A 14,059-nucleotide genomic window follows, 5' to 3' on the forward strand; every position below is an offset into this window, starting at 1 on the left:
TTTTAATAATGACAATAATAATAATAATAATAGATCAGTTTTATATAGCACTTTTAAAGAAAACTCAAAGACGCTTTACAGGAGACACTTTACGCCTGCTTCCTTGTTCCTCAGTCAGCTCGCCTCTTGATTGACTACATTCTGTACAACGTCACAAATCAATCAGGGGCTCATGAGTCAAGAGTCGTCTGCTTAATCTACACACAAAGATTTTTACCCATAAATATTGAATTTATGTTACAGACTCCCACATTTGAAGATACAAAATTAGATATAGAACAGTTTTGATCAAACTTTTAAGATGATTAAACAAAATCAAACAACGTGATGTAATGCTGCCTTCCAAGCAACTTCAAACTCGTCATTTTCCTACCCACTGCTTGAAAAAGTGACTTGGAATGCCACCTGTGCTCATACTCCATGAAAATTCAATATTCTAGTTCTCAGCCATGTTTGAGATATTTCCACGTTCTGCCACTGAGCTCGGTTTAACTTGGAGACCAGAATAGGTTGATTTCACGTGACGTCACATTTCTGCATTGTGAGAGTGTGAGATTCAGATGGAGGGCTGGAAGCTTGTGAATCTGCCATCTGAAATAATCAAAATGCCCATGTTTTGTGTAATTTACGTAATTGTAATCGGTTCTAACCGAGATAAGGAAAAGAGATTTTATAGAAATGTAAAAAGCTCACAGATCAACGCCGTAAAAAAGTGGATTTTAAACCTACGTCTGCAGTCGGGAGGAGCAGAGTCTGCTGATGCCTTTGTCTCTAGTGACCACTTCATCAGAGGTATGTTGTTTTTGTGGTTATGTTTATATAGCATTAGGTTGTCGTTAAATGCTAATTTACTAAGTAATGATTATTAAGTTACCGATAATCTATTATGGACTTCATTAGGACTTTTTAGGCTGCCCTGCTCCCTGCTACTTCTTTCTTTCACCCCTGCTGCACACTGTGCACAGTAAAAGCTGAACACCCAAATGCTATTTCACTACATGTCATAAAGTACTATTCAGTAGTAGTATATATGTATGTGACAAACAAACTTCTTGTATCCTTAACTGTCAGGCTAATGTCAACGTTAAGATGTTTTGCGTGTTTGTTTACATTATAGCCATTACTGCTAGCTGCTAGCATCTTAACACATAAAATAATAAAAGAACAAACATTCACCCTGGCGAAGACCAAACGATAATCATCGTGGAGCCATTTGGTACCAAGGTTGTGGACCCACCCACTCACAAAATAGTTATATGCCCGGTAGCACTGTACATAATGCTGTTCTTTTGAATTTGTTATTCGTTGATAGTGATGTTAGTGTTTTTACTGAATTAATTTCATTGAGCCGTGTTGTAAGACAAATTTCTGCACTTTTGAACAGACAATAAATTTCATCTGCTGTTTGGTGTTGTAGGATGTGTGAAGGACTAGATAGTTTTTTTTATTGTACAGTCGTACAGCGGTGGGGATGATTTACCTGCGGTAGCGCTCAGTTCTACACTGTGGGTGTTTCAGTCTGCAACTGAAGGAGCTGCTCAGAGCCTGGTCAGCAAATCTTTAGATTCTGTCAAACTCACTCATCTTCATGTGATACGGGTCACGCCCAACTTATTTGTTTATTAATTGTTTTCATCTTTGTCTTGAAACTGAATCTAAATCAGTGCGATACGGACTCTCTGCAGTGGTTTCCTCCATAGGCGTATTCTCCAATTTTACTGCCTGCCCTCCGTCTTCCCTTTGCGCGTCGTCATAATCAAGTGACTGAAACCCAGCTACTTTTAACCTGGAAATGCTGAGTTCTTAGTTGCCTTGAACGCAGCATTACATGTTTCTCAGTCAGCTCACTTCTTAATTGGCTTCGTTTGGTTCCACGTCAGAAATCACAGGCACGTGAGTCGTTACTCTACACGCAACAATTTTTACTCATAAATATTGAATAAGTTTAATATTTAACGATTGTCGGCTCTGACCTGTTTTAAAGCCGATTATCAGGACATATTTACTCTTGACACACCTCAGAGCACATGGTCATCTTATGAAATTAAATAATGTGTCCTTGGTCGGGAAGAGGGAAAACCTGGACAAAAACAGCTTGATTGACTTTATGTGTACTCCTTGTAACTTGAACTTTATTTGAAAACTGTGCTTTTCACAGGTTGTTGTTTATTTGTTGTAGTTTTTTACCCTTGTGTTTTCATGAGCTTGCTCCATTCTTGTTTTAGGGAAGACCTGACAATGCTGCGCCAGGAGGTACAGGATCTGCACACGTCTCTTAAGGTGGCGTTGTGTTTCTCTACGTTGGTTGGTTGTGGCAATACAAAGACTTACTGGTGTGTGACTGATTTCATTTCATTAGGAGGAAAGATGGTTCTCTGGAGAACTGAAGAAAGAGTTAGACAAAGTCCAAGGACACCTGAAGCAAGTAAATTCCCTCAATAATTCTACACATTAACACCGAGTTCTTTTCATGAACACTAGAGAAACCTTTTAACACCAATTCTACCTGTTGCTCTTGTTTCTTCAGAGCGATGGACAGGGCCCAGAGGATTTAGGTGGTGCTGATTACATTTTTTAAACATTGAAAATGAAAATGCATCATCAGTCACTGGGTTTCTCTTTATTTCAGCCCTTGAGAGGAAGCTGAATGAATCTGAGACAGAAAAGTTCAACATCAAGCAGATGAAAGACCTGTTTGAGCAAAAGGCAGCACAGCTAGCCACAGAGATAGTAGGTGAGTGTGGAACAAGCAAGTTTATTTATTATCCCCGCCACAAAGTAGAAGGGGGATATAGGTTTAGGCTCCGTCCATCTGTGCATCCGTCCGTCCGAGTTAAACTGGACGGCTTTCCTCAGAAACTGTTTAAGATAGGATAATCACATTTGATGTGTGGCTTCAGGGTATCAATACCCTGATGGAGTTCGAAAATGAGAAGGGCACAATTATTTTTTCCGGAGTTATTGCCCTTGGTCCGTTTTTCTTTACACTGTGGGTGAGTTTGTGTTTTGACCTACCACTGTTGCCGTAGTAGTCATCTTGAAAGCCCATGGCCTACTGGTCTCTACTAACTAAGTTCTTGTATTTTCGGCTTGAAAAAACATGTGCCTGTGAGTATGTTTAAGTTTACTGTTTTATAACACTCCTAAGACTGTGTTTGTGAAAGTTAAGCATAAACGGTGTGTTATATAAATCACTGCCCATCGCGGTAATAGTTAGCATGAGCATATACATGGGTTTTCCCATAGACGTTAGCATGAAGCTGGCAGACTTTTTTTATAGTGGTATTTTTTGTCCCCCGCCACAAAGTGTGGAAGAGCGATATAGGTTTGAGCTCCGTCTGTCCCTCCGAGTTAAATGGGACAGCTTTTCTCAGAAACTGTTTAAGATAGGATAACCAAATTCGGTGTGTGGCTTCTGGGTATCAATACCTTGATGGAGTTCGAAAATGAGAAGCGCGCAATTATTTTTTCTGTAGTCATTGCCCTTGTTCCGGTTTTTTTTTTTTTGGCGGGTGATGTTGATGACTTGATTTGAATGAACTTTTCTCTTTGACTTGTTTATTTGACAGACTTAAAGTCGCGATACGACGAGGAGAGAAGCCTGAGGGAGGCTGCTGACCAGAAACTCGGCAGATTAACTGAACAGCTCCAGAAAGAAAAGCATGACAACGAGAGACTCCAAACAGAACTGGTACCTTACTCATCACACTAACTCACCTTTACTTTGATGGATATTTGACGCTCCAGAAATATGTTTCACACCTGCCCACATGAACCTTTTGTTAAATACCTGAAATGATCTTTGATGCTGGTTTTACGTAGATGCACATTTGCAACCTTCCACCATCCATTTTCACTGTTAAGTGTATTTTAAAACAGCATAGTGTAGTCCTCATAGATCAATAAATCAAAAGTAATTAAAAAAAAAAGGTTTGAATCGCTGCTTGAAAGTTTTTATTGATCGCTAATAAAAAACTTTTTTTTTTTAAATGTCGGAAATGTTTCAGTCATTGCATTGTGGGATGTGGAGTCCTGTAAACGGACGCATGGAAGCCTTTTTCCTCCATTCTTACCATGATTTGTAATGGTGTAAGAAAAAGTTGATTCAGCGAATATCGTATCAATCCAAAAAAATGTCCAAATCCATTTTTTAAATCATGTTTTTTTTTAAAAAAAAAAAAAAAAAACATTTTATTGTGCTAATGCATAGCACGTAAACGTCTGGTCACTATGTGTCAGTGAACCACATCAGACCTTGTTAAACTACCTCACTCCCCAATGACTTTTAGCTTAGAAGTTGATTGCACTTTATTTTCATCAAACATACTGAGCACTTTTATAGGTGTGTGGTTACTTTTTTATTTTGAAGAAATTAAGAACTTAACAGAATTAGAATCAGTTGTAGAAGCAAAAGTTAAACTATTTAAAAAAATGTAATTTGACAGTTTCATTAAATATATCACTTGTTTTTGATATCTGTACTTGAATTACAGTTAGTTACCATTTACTTGTTCTTCCAAGTTTATAAAAAAAAAAAAAAATTGTATTTCATACCATTTTGTACTGATGATTATATATTGTATTATTCAGTATCGAGATAGATTGTATCGTGACATGCAAATCATGAATCGTATCGTATTGTCAGATTCATAGCTATGCACACCCCTAGTGTTTACAGTGATCAATACAAACATTCAAACCTTTTACATGTTTTTTGTTTCGAGCAAATGATCTTTGATTTGTTGACTTATAAGGCCTACAATATGTCTTTGTCTGGTCGAAAATAATATCTCCAGCAACTGGGGAATTGCATTGGTTTCTACCAATTAATTATGGGTGCTTTTATTCCCAACGACTTTAATGATTTATCTTTATACAACAGAAATGTGTTCATCTATATTTTTGGTTTTATTTTGGTATAACACTTTGACTTCCTATTCACTTAATAGCTGTTCTTTTAAATGTTTTATTTTGCATATGATGGTTTTGAACCTACATTGTTGTAGTTTTGTAACCACAAGTGCGTCTCATCTCCTCTTTAACTTTTTGCTTTAAACGCTGTCTGCTATTTTTGATGTTTACCACCAGACTGACACACACGGTGCCTCTGCTCTGCCCTCTAGCTGCAGCGACCTGGAGTCGAGGATGTGGAGGTCTTGCAGAAGGAGCTCATTCAGGTCCAGACCTTGATGGACAGCATGACCAGGGAAAGGGAGGAGGAGTCTGAACGCCTCAAAAACCGTTACGAGCAGCTGCAGGCTGACTACTCTACCTCAAAGGTCAGCAGGCTAAAAACACATGGGTGTGCCTCTCTCTGTCACTATAAGCCTTTACACTTATTATAACATGCATTAAATGTCTTTGCTGAATCCAGCCATATTTAGAATAAATATATTGTTGTACAAGTACGTCATCATTTATTTAAAATGATCTCTTTTCTCTAACGGCTATAATTAAGGACCCAGAAATGGGATTACACTGAAAATTTTATAAAGTCTTTTATTGTTGTCATGTCTGATCAAGTGCTGGAGCTCTTTTTCTACAAATCATTCATCAATCAAACTTTGAATCTCAAAGGATTCCTGCTTATACAATAATAGCCATTTCAGCTATATTTAACACTTGAGACTGCTGTGATGATGAGTGAAGCCATCTGCAGAAGAGGTTTCAAATTCAGGGCCTCAGCCTGACATATTTGACATGTCTCCCTGCAACAAGGTACCAGAATCTAATGAATGTGTCATCATCTTGCTGAGCAGAATGCCTAATAACCAGCCAATGTTCAGAATACGGTGTAATGGAGAGAAAAGGGTCTAAAACATGCTGATGTTTGTGCTCCCAAAGAAACATAGTTCTGCTGTTTTTTTTTTTTTTGCAATGCAGGTTCGATTGACAATTTTTAGCACTTTTCCTTTCCACTGCATTACCATCAACTGTATCTATGGAAACCACAGAACAACTTTTTGATGTCAATTTTCAAAATGCAATGTAGCACATTAGGTATGAGAACAGGAACCATTGAGTTGTAGCTCAGTGTGTGATGGCTGTGACTGTGTTTTCCATTCCACTCCGTTACCACTCAAGTGTACAGTGGGGCAAAACAGTATTAAGTCAGCCACCAATTGTGCAAGTACTTCCACTTAAAAAGATGACATGAGAGAGGCCTGTAATTTGTATACCTCAACTATGAGAGACAAAATGAGAAAAAAAATCCAGAAAATCACATTGTAGGATTTTTAATGAATGAATTGGTAAATCCCTCAGTAAAAGAAGTATTTGGTCACCTACAAACAAGCAAGATTTCTGGCTCTGACAGACCTGTGACTTCTTCTTTAAGAGGCTCCTTTGTCCTCCACCTGTATTAATGGCACCTGTTTGAACTCATTATCAGTATAAAAGACACCTGTCCACAACCTCAAACAGTCACACTCCAAACTCCATATGGCCAGGACCAAAGAGCTGTCAAGGCTGTGAAGACTGAATCTGCAATAGGTAAGCAGCTTGGTGTGAAGAAATCAACTGTGGGAGCAATTATTAGAAAATGGAAGACATACAAAACCACTGATAATCTCCCTTGATCTGGGGCTCCACGCAAGATTTCACCCCATAGGGTCAAAATGATCACAAGATTGGTGAGCAAAAATCCCAGAACCACACGAAGGACCTAGTGAATGACCTTCAGAGAGCTGGGACCAAAGTAACAAAAGCTTCCATCAGTAACACTATGCCGCCAGGGACTGAAATCCTGCAGTGCCAGACGTGTCCCCCTGCTTAAGCCAGTACATGTCCGGGCCCGTCTGAAGTTTGCTAGAGAGCATTTGGATGATCTAGAAGAGAATTGGGTGAATGTTATTTGGTCAGATGAAACCAAAATAGAACTTTTAGGTAAAAACTCAACTCGTTGTGTTTGGAGGAGAAAGAACACCATACCTACTGTAAAGCATGAGGGTGGTAACTTCATGCTTTGGGGCTGTTTCTCTGCAAAGGGACCAGGACGACTGAGCCGTGTAAAGAAAAGAATGAATGGGGCCATGTATCGTGATATTTTGAGTGAAAACCTCCTTCCATCAGCAAGGGAATTGAAGATGGAATGTGGCTGGGTCTTTCAGCACGAGAATGATCTCAAACACACCGCCCGGGCAACAAAGGAGTGGCTTCGTAAGATGCATTTCAAGGTCCTGGAGTGTCTTAGCCAGTCTCCAGATCTCCATCCCATAGAAAATCTTTGGAGGGAGTCGAAAGTCTGCTCTACAGGAGATCTGCATGGAGGAATGGGCCAAAATACCAGCAACAGTGTGTGTCTGGATTTTTTTTTTCTCATTTTGTCTCTCATAGTTAAGGTATACCTATGATGAAAATTACAGGTGTACAATTGGTGGCTGACTAAATAATTTTTTGCCCCACTGTAACGGAGTGGAAAGACCTTCATCATTCAACCCCATGGTAAATAAAAATGAGGAATCAGCACTGCTGCTATGCTGCTCATTCAGCACAGGACCCCCAAATACTAACATGGGATATTAAAGACCGTGTAAAGCAAATTCTGTTGTTTTCTTCTAAACATGTTAAATAGGTTATAAATGTATTCCTTAAACATGTAAAGAGCCATTCAACCATTTATAATTTATAATGGGCGGGTCAGAAATCGGGTGCGTTACATAACGGAGCCATCATTAGCATAAACCCGACCCTGCTGCTGAAGCACACCAAACTTCCGCGGCCTCCAAGCTTCTCAGAGCTGAGAGAAGTGCTGGTTTTTCAAATTTGGCTCAGTGGTCAATGACACATTTCTGTGGCGTGACAAACTCATAACACAAACATTATTTCTGCTTCACGCGGACTTTAAGTGACCTACTGCCATCTTTGAGTTCCATGATTTTCAACATCCCAAATGTGTCCCTAATGCAAATTTTGCCCATAAACATTTTCCAGCATTATTCTGAACAAGAAACACCTGGAAAAATATTTTACCACCTCTCTTTTCTCAGCTGTGTTGAGGGTCATCGTTTGCTGTTGTTTCGTGACTTACGTTTGTCCCTGTGTCTCTTCCTTGTCCTCTTCTACCTCTCACACTGTATACCTCTGCACCCCCTCAATATTCAAGATTCGTAAACTCGAGGTAAAACTTTTCGTTCCCACTGTGCCTTAAAAGCTTTTCCTTCTTTCAGATTTTTCACCTTATTTTCCCAAATTTCTTCTCTTTTTGTGATTTTTGTTTATATTCTTTTTGTGCAAGCCGTACCTTTTTTTTTTTTTTTTTTTAATTTTATTTTTTTATCATTTTGTGTGGTAATTCCAATTTTCTTACATTCTCTATATTTCTTTAATATAGAGCCTTATAATCTATGTCTTGCTTTGCAGTTGACCATATCTGAACTAAAAGCAGAGCTAGAGAAAGGTCCACAAGAAACAGCCGTCTACATGCAACAAATCCACCAGTTGCAGAGCAACCTGAACAATCTGCGGCAGCAAAGTCAGGTATGATACGCTGATCAGTGCTTCTTGGAAAACCATGTGACCGCTTCCCAGTTGTCAGTAAAAACATCTGTAGGGCCTACCATTTCCAGTTTTAATATTTCTATGTTCCAATACAGGGTTTACTCATTCCCGTGTCACATTACACTTTTTTGTTTCCGTTTCATCATCATTCCCTCTTTAGATGACTTTACTGGCTGTTAAATTCCCCGAAATTGCACCAAACATGCTAAATATGGTTAATAGAGTAAACTGCTGTTATTAATTTTACGTTTTATAGGCTTCAGGTGATTTACAAAAAAGATGGTTACATCTGAAATCACATGAGATTACGCTTAATAGGAAAAATATCATGTAAATGTGTGATTTGGTCCCAAAATATTATTTGTAAAAATCTTGAATTGCAGCTAACCAATAAGTCAGCCTCATGTTTTGCACAAAATTCTGCCGTGACATGTCGCCAGATAAACTGATCAGCTCAGCTAATACACCAAGGGGCGTCTTCAGATCAAGAGGTTAGGGTTTGATCCCTGTCTATACCTGTCTGTGTCCTTAAGTATCCTTAGGCAAGACACTGAACCCTATGTTACTCCCAGTGGTTGACAAACACCTTGCATGGCAGCTCAGTTCCATTGGTGTGTAAATGTGAGTATGAATGAGCTGATATTGTAAAGTGCTTTGAGAATACTTCTGTATGGGAATAAAGCGCTATATAAATCAAGTCTACCATTTACCATCAGCTAAACCTGTCTTTGTAGCAGAACCTTTTCAGATTTGAATGCAGTCATAAAATTGTGACCCGCTTGTTCGTCACAACAAATTAAAAACACACTTAAGATGAAGCTCTGCATTCGTTTTCAGTCACAGGATAACATGATCACTACTCAATCCGGTACACGTAGCGCACGCTTTTAAACGGTATTATCTGTGGAATTTGACATGTGTCTGTTCTTCACACTTTAACCTTCAATCCCCTTTTTCTGATTGAAAAAATTGCTTCTAAATTTAGTTGAGTCTCGATTTCAAATAAAGAAAGGGAGAAAAACAAACGGGTCAGATTGCTTTTTTCTTTTCGGAACATTTCATTTTTGTCCCCTCTGTTTTTCGCAATCACGGAAACTTTGAGGCTTAACATCTACTGGATAGTAAGAACACGTCTTTCTGTTCATTGCTGGACTGTGTTAACAAGCATCACCAGCTGCTTATTCAAAGAGTAACTAAACCCCAAAACCACTTTTTTTCTGCTGAATACAATTGTATTTGTGTATTAAGTAGTGCTGTTGATTGATCGTGGTCCAACTCTCGACATTTTAGGTAAGTATTTTATTTTCCCTCATTTTGTTGTAATTTGTCAGAGTGACTGCCCTCTATGGGTTGAAACCTGGCTGTTACAGTTGATTTTTGTTATTGGCTGAGAACAAGATCATGTGATGTCATTGGACCATTGTACATCACAAACAAGCCCCGCCCCTTTCATAAAAATTAGCACCTGTGGGCTCTACAATCTGTGGTGAGTAGTTTGGATTGAGAGAAGAGTGAATAGAGAGGTATATTGAGCAATGACTGGCTAGTTAACATAGCATAGATTGTTCATTGGAGATTTTATAGTATAAACTGGGTGTGTCTTAACTCCTCCAGTAGCCCCGCCCATAATCAAGGCATTTTTTTATATTTCCCTCCTAGTGGCAGATCAGGAGAAAGCAGGGGTGTAGTTACTCTTTAAAGGCGGGCATACACTGCGATTTTTGGCCCATTTTGAATACATTTTTGACTTGTGCGTCTATTTGTGGGATTGGGCCGAGTCTGATAAATCGTGAGTCGTGCATCGTGTAGTATACATGGGGTCACAAGAAGCGATTAACACCTCACGACCAGCTCCCGATCAGCATTCATATGGTCGTATGGAAATCAAACATGTTTGAAATCCAGTTTCTCCTTGTGAGGGTATCGCACTGTGGAAGCAGTGCCACGGACCAGGTTACCATAAACTCTCACACTGTGCATGCGCAAACTCCGTAGGACCGCTGTAAAATTGACGGACCATACTGCCCACGTTTGTCCAGCCAGTTCCTGGTCCATCGCATCGCCGCCTTTTCTTTTTTAAAGCTCTTTTTGTCACGTATATCCAACTGCAGCCGCGGGTATAGTACATGCACGCCCCCTACAAATTTTAAATGCTCTGAGCCATTAAAAAACAGCCCCACATGTGCAACAGTGGCCGGTGAAGCAATTTTTCAATGTGACCTCGAATTTAGCCAGGAAGTGTAGGCGGTAGCGGTTAGGATTAATAAAAAAGGATGGTAAGTATTGCACAGTTCCAACTTTGCCAGAACAGGAAGCGGTTGCGGGTAGTGGAAAGGTTCATGTCCAGGCATTGGCTCAGGGGGATCGATAGGGCGTATTTAGTAGGGGGGATGGTTAGTACAGAGCAGGCTTTGTAGCGGCTGTAGCTGCAGCTAGACCCTTCTCCTTTTTGCTGAGATATGCGAGTGTCTCTCCACTTCAGGGTTCTTGTTCTTCTTCTTCTGTTTTAATGGCGACGCTTCAGACTTTTTCTAATTTGTACGTCGCATTTCCGGAAAACAGCAGTCAGAACGTGTTAGGGTGTCGGTCCGTATAGTATGAGAACATAAATTGTGAGCTGTGCACATTCTGGCTCTGCAATTGAGTTGCGCAGTTTGAGCTGGAGCTGAGTACAACGATTGAAAAAAATCGCACAATGTATCCCAGCCCTAAGTATACTGCATTTTGCATTTCTGTTTCTGTAAACCTCCCACTGTTGCCCAGCATCACAATACTTTGCTGTCACCGGCCGCTTGTGGCCATCGAAACATGCGGTCAAAAAAAACTCACTGTACTATTTTTAAATCAGTATGTGTGGTCACTGTAGTGTTGGCTTAGTTGCAGGGTGAAAATACAATGGTAGGTAACAGCTCTCCTGTAATGTGGCTCAGAGATTAAACCCTTGCATTTAAAGCCTGTGACTTTTCACAACCAAGAGATTTTATTCTCACTAAATTGGATGTAGATGATTCTTCTCTGCTGTAACTTTTGCAACAGAACATGGTATAAAACAAACAGTACTGCAGATTGTGAGAAAAGTAGGTTTAACCAACGGGGAAACGATCAGCACATACAGTAGTTAATGGAGCATGAATAAAATAAATGAAGTTTTTAATATGAAGAGAATGACACTAAGAGAGAGGAATCGTGCAGCTCCAGAGGAGCAGTTGCTCAGCTGCAGAGGTTTATTAGATGTCGGTCATCTCCAGATTCCCTGTCACAGTCCCTAGTTAGCAGCACGCTCCTCTATTAACAGCATTTTGTTCTTTATCACCTCGTTGCCAAGTTTACTGCCAAACCTCATACTCAGGCAAAGCCTTGTGTTACACACTATCCAGAAATGTCATACCACACCTTATTCTGGACTCCTGACAGACAACTGTTTTTTTCCATTGGCATCACAGCAGGTGATGGAGCTCAATATTTGTGCATCTGCTTTCACACTTACATTTTTAGGAGAGAAAAAGTTACTTTGTTCCCCATGTGACTGAAAATTTTTCATCTTTTTTGAGGAAATACCGCTGGGTCATTCCATGTCATTTCAACAAATGGCCTAAGCGCTTTGGTCGCAAAAATTCAGAATTTTTACCAATTGTTCCTTAATTAGTCAGTTGGCACCTGCACATTTTTTGTTGTATTGGATTAATACCTTTTGAGTGAGGAGGGTATGTGTCGATTTTTGTACGTCCTTATTTTTTTTTCATTTTCAGCTTCCAATATCTCAGGAACTACACCACATTATTACTCTTTCTTGAGTTATAAAACTATTTTCCTTTATAGTCCTTCATTTATAATTTTGGACCCCAATATTGGGTAATTTCACCTCTCGCAAATACTGAAAATTGTTTACATGAGGTCATTGTAGCTTTCCTCTGTCTTATAATTATTTATTGTTTATTAGTTTTTTTTACTAGTAGAAGTGTGTGGGCCATTTGTTGAAATGACATGGAATGACTGCTTTCTTTTTAAAATTTTTGATTGTTTTATAGAAAAATTTATGCTTTCTGACTCGAACATTGTCTGTTCTTCCACTTATTTTACAGAACATATCTGAGAAGCTTTCCTTTAAAGAGAAGGAGTGCAAAGAACTGGAGGAACAGCTGGGAGCGGAGAAAAGCACCAAGAAGAAAGTCCAGGACAGCCTGCGGGAGAGGGACCAGGAGCTTCAGGAGCTCCAGGTTCGAGCCACCGGAACCGAAGCGTCTCTGCAGAAGGCCCAAACGGAGCTACGCGAGAGAGTGGAGGAGGTGGCCAGGTTGAAGGGCGAGGTCTCAAAGCTGGAGGTGAAACATGCAGAGGTGAAGGCTGAGAGGAAACAGCTGGAGCAGCAAAGAGAAGAGAAAGATAGTCAAGGTGCTCAGCAGCAGACAGAGATCAACCAGGTAAATAGAGTGGAAATGATATAAACCATGGTCTAACTTTGATAAACAGACATGTAATGAAATGTATAAGTAGGGCCTCACACAGGACTAGACAATGGCCATGGTTACATGATTTTTTTTTAAATTCGAAAATAGTTACATGGAAATAGTAATTTCCGAATTCAGGTTGAAATGAAAAACCAGTTTATTCGGCTTAATTTAATTCGCTTTAGGTCTGGGGGTTGGGAAGTGGGCAAACGTGACGTATCACCTTTTATATGTCGGCGGTAACACAAGACCAAAAGAGAACTGTTTTTTTAATTTTTATTTATTTATTTTTTTATTGTAGTTTTGAAGCAAGTTAAGTGTTTATAAGAAAGAGGAATTAACTAATTCAGTATTAAAATCGGAATAAACCAGCCACCTAATTCGGATTTAGGTTTAAATCAGAATTAAATTAGCATTAGGAATTAAGTGTTTACATGGTCAGTTTAAAGAGGAATTAACTTTTATTCTGCTGTAAAGAGGAATTAAAGCTCCCATGTAAATGTGGCTAATATGTTTGTGTTGCTGTTGCTTCACTGTGACACCAACTTTCAATGCTTTTCCATATTCAGTAAACGATTCAGAAACTTAAAGAATTCTTTCTGGTTAAAAAAAAAAAAGTTGAAATGATTATTTATTTACTGATCATATATCGGTGATAATGTTTGTGTGTGGGTTCTTTCACTCACTTCTAAACTCATTCATATGTAGACAAGTTAAAGATGAACATTTATCCTATAATCATTAAAGAGCTTTAACTAACTTTGTTGCTTTTCACTTTAAATACATTAATTGCCAGTATACTGCCCTCACTCTACTAAAGGAAACATTATGCATTTATGTTGTCATATTTAATTTTTCGAGTCATTTAGAATTCAGTCATCCTTTGTCTTCCTGTTTGCCCTTTGGTGTTTTAGCTGCACAGTAAGCTGCTGGAGGCAGAAAGGCAGCTGGGTGAGGTGCAGGGTCGTCTGAAAGAACAAAGACAGCTGTCTGGGGAAAAACTGAAGGACCGAGAGCAGCAAGCAGCCGACCTTCAGCTTAAACTCTCCCGAGCAGAAGAACAGGTGGGTGATGACTTTACCACCTTTAAAGAATAGTTGGAAATGCAGTGT

The 14,059-nt window shown here is 39.3% G+C and overlaps 1 protein-coding gene across 1 annotated transcript in view; it reads left to right on the top strand.

Moving 5' to 3' along the window:
* Positions 1 to 14,059, top strand: part of eea1 (early endosome antigen 1) — a 34,341-nt gene that overhangs the window by 6,445 nt on the left and 13,837 nt on the right. Inside the window, exons 4-12 of the mRNA XM_028448513.1 lie at positions 2,226 to 2,280; positions 2,360 to 2,425; positions 2,528 to 2,555; positions 2,630 to 2,734; positions 3,570 to 3,691; positions 5,124 to 5,279; positions 8,362 to 8,478; positions 12,582 to 12,920; positions 13,862 to 14,011. Coding sequence (XP_028304314.1) covers positions 2,226 to 2,280; positions 2,360 to 2,425; positions 2,528 to 2,555; positions 2,630 to 2,734; positions 3,570 to 3,691; positions 5,124 to 5,279; positions 8,362 to 8,478; positions 12,582 to 12,920; positions 13,862 to 14,011 — 1,138 coding nt within the window. The remainder of the gene's footprint in view (positions 1 to 2,225; positions 2,281 to 2,359; positions 2,426 to 2,527; positions 2,556 to 2,629; positions 2,735 to 3,569; positions 3,692 to 5,123; positions 5,280 to 8,361; positions 8,479 to 12,581; positions 12,921 to 13,861; positions 14,012 to 14,059) is intronic.

The sequence above is a fragment of the Gouania willdenowi genome, chromosome 6 (genome assembly GCF_900634775.1).
Source record: "Gouania willdenowi chromosome 6, fGouWil2.1, whole genome shotgun sequence".
Classification (NCBI taxonomy): Eukaryota; Metazoa; Chordata; class Actinopteri; order Blenniiformes; family Gobiesocidae; genus Gouania; species Gouania willdenowi.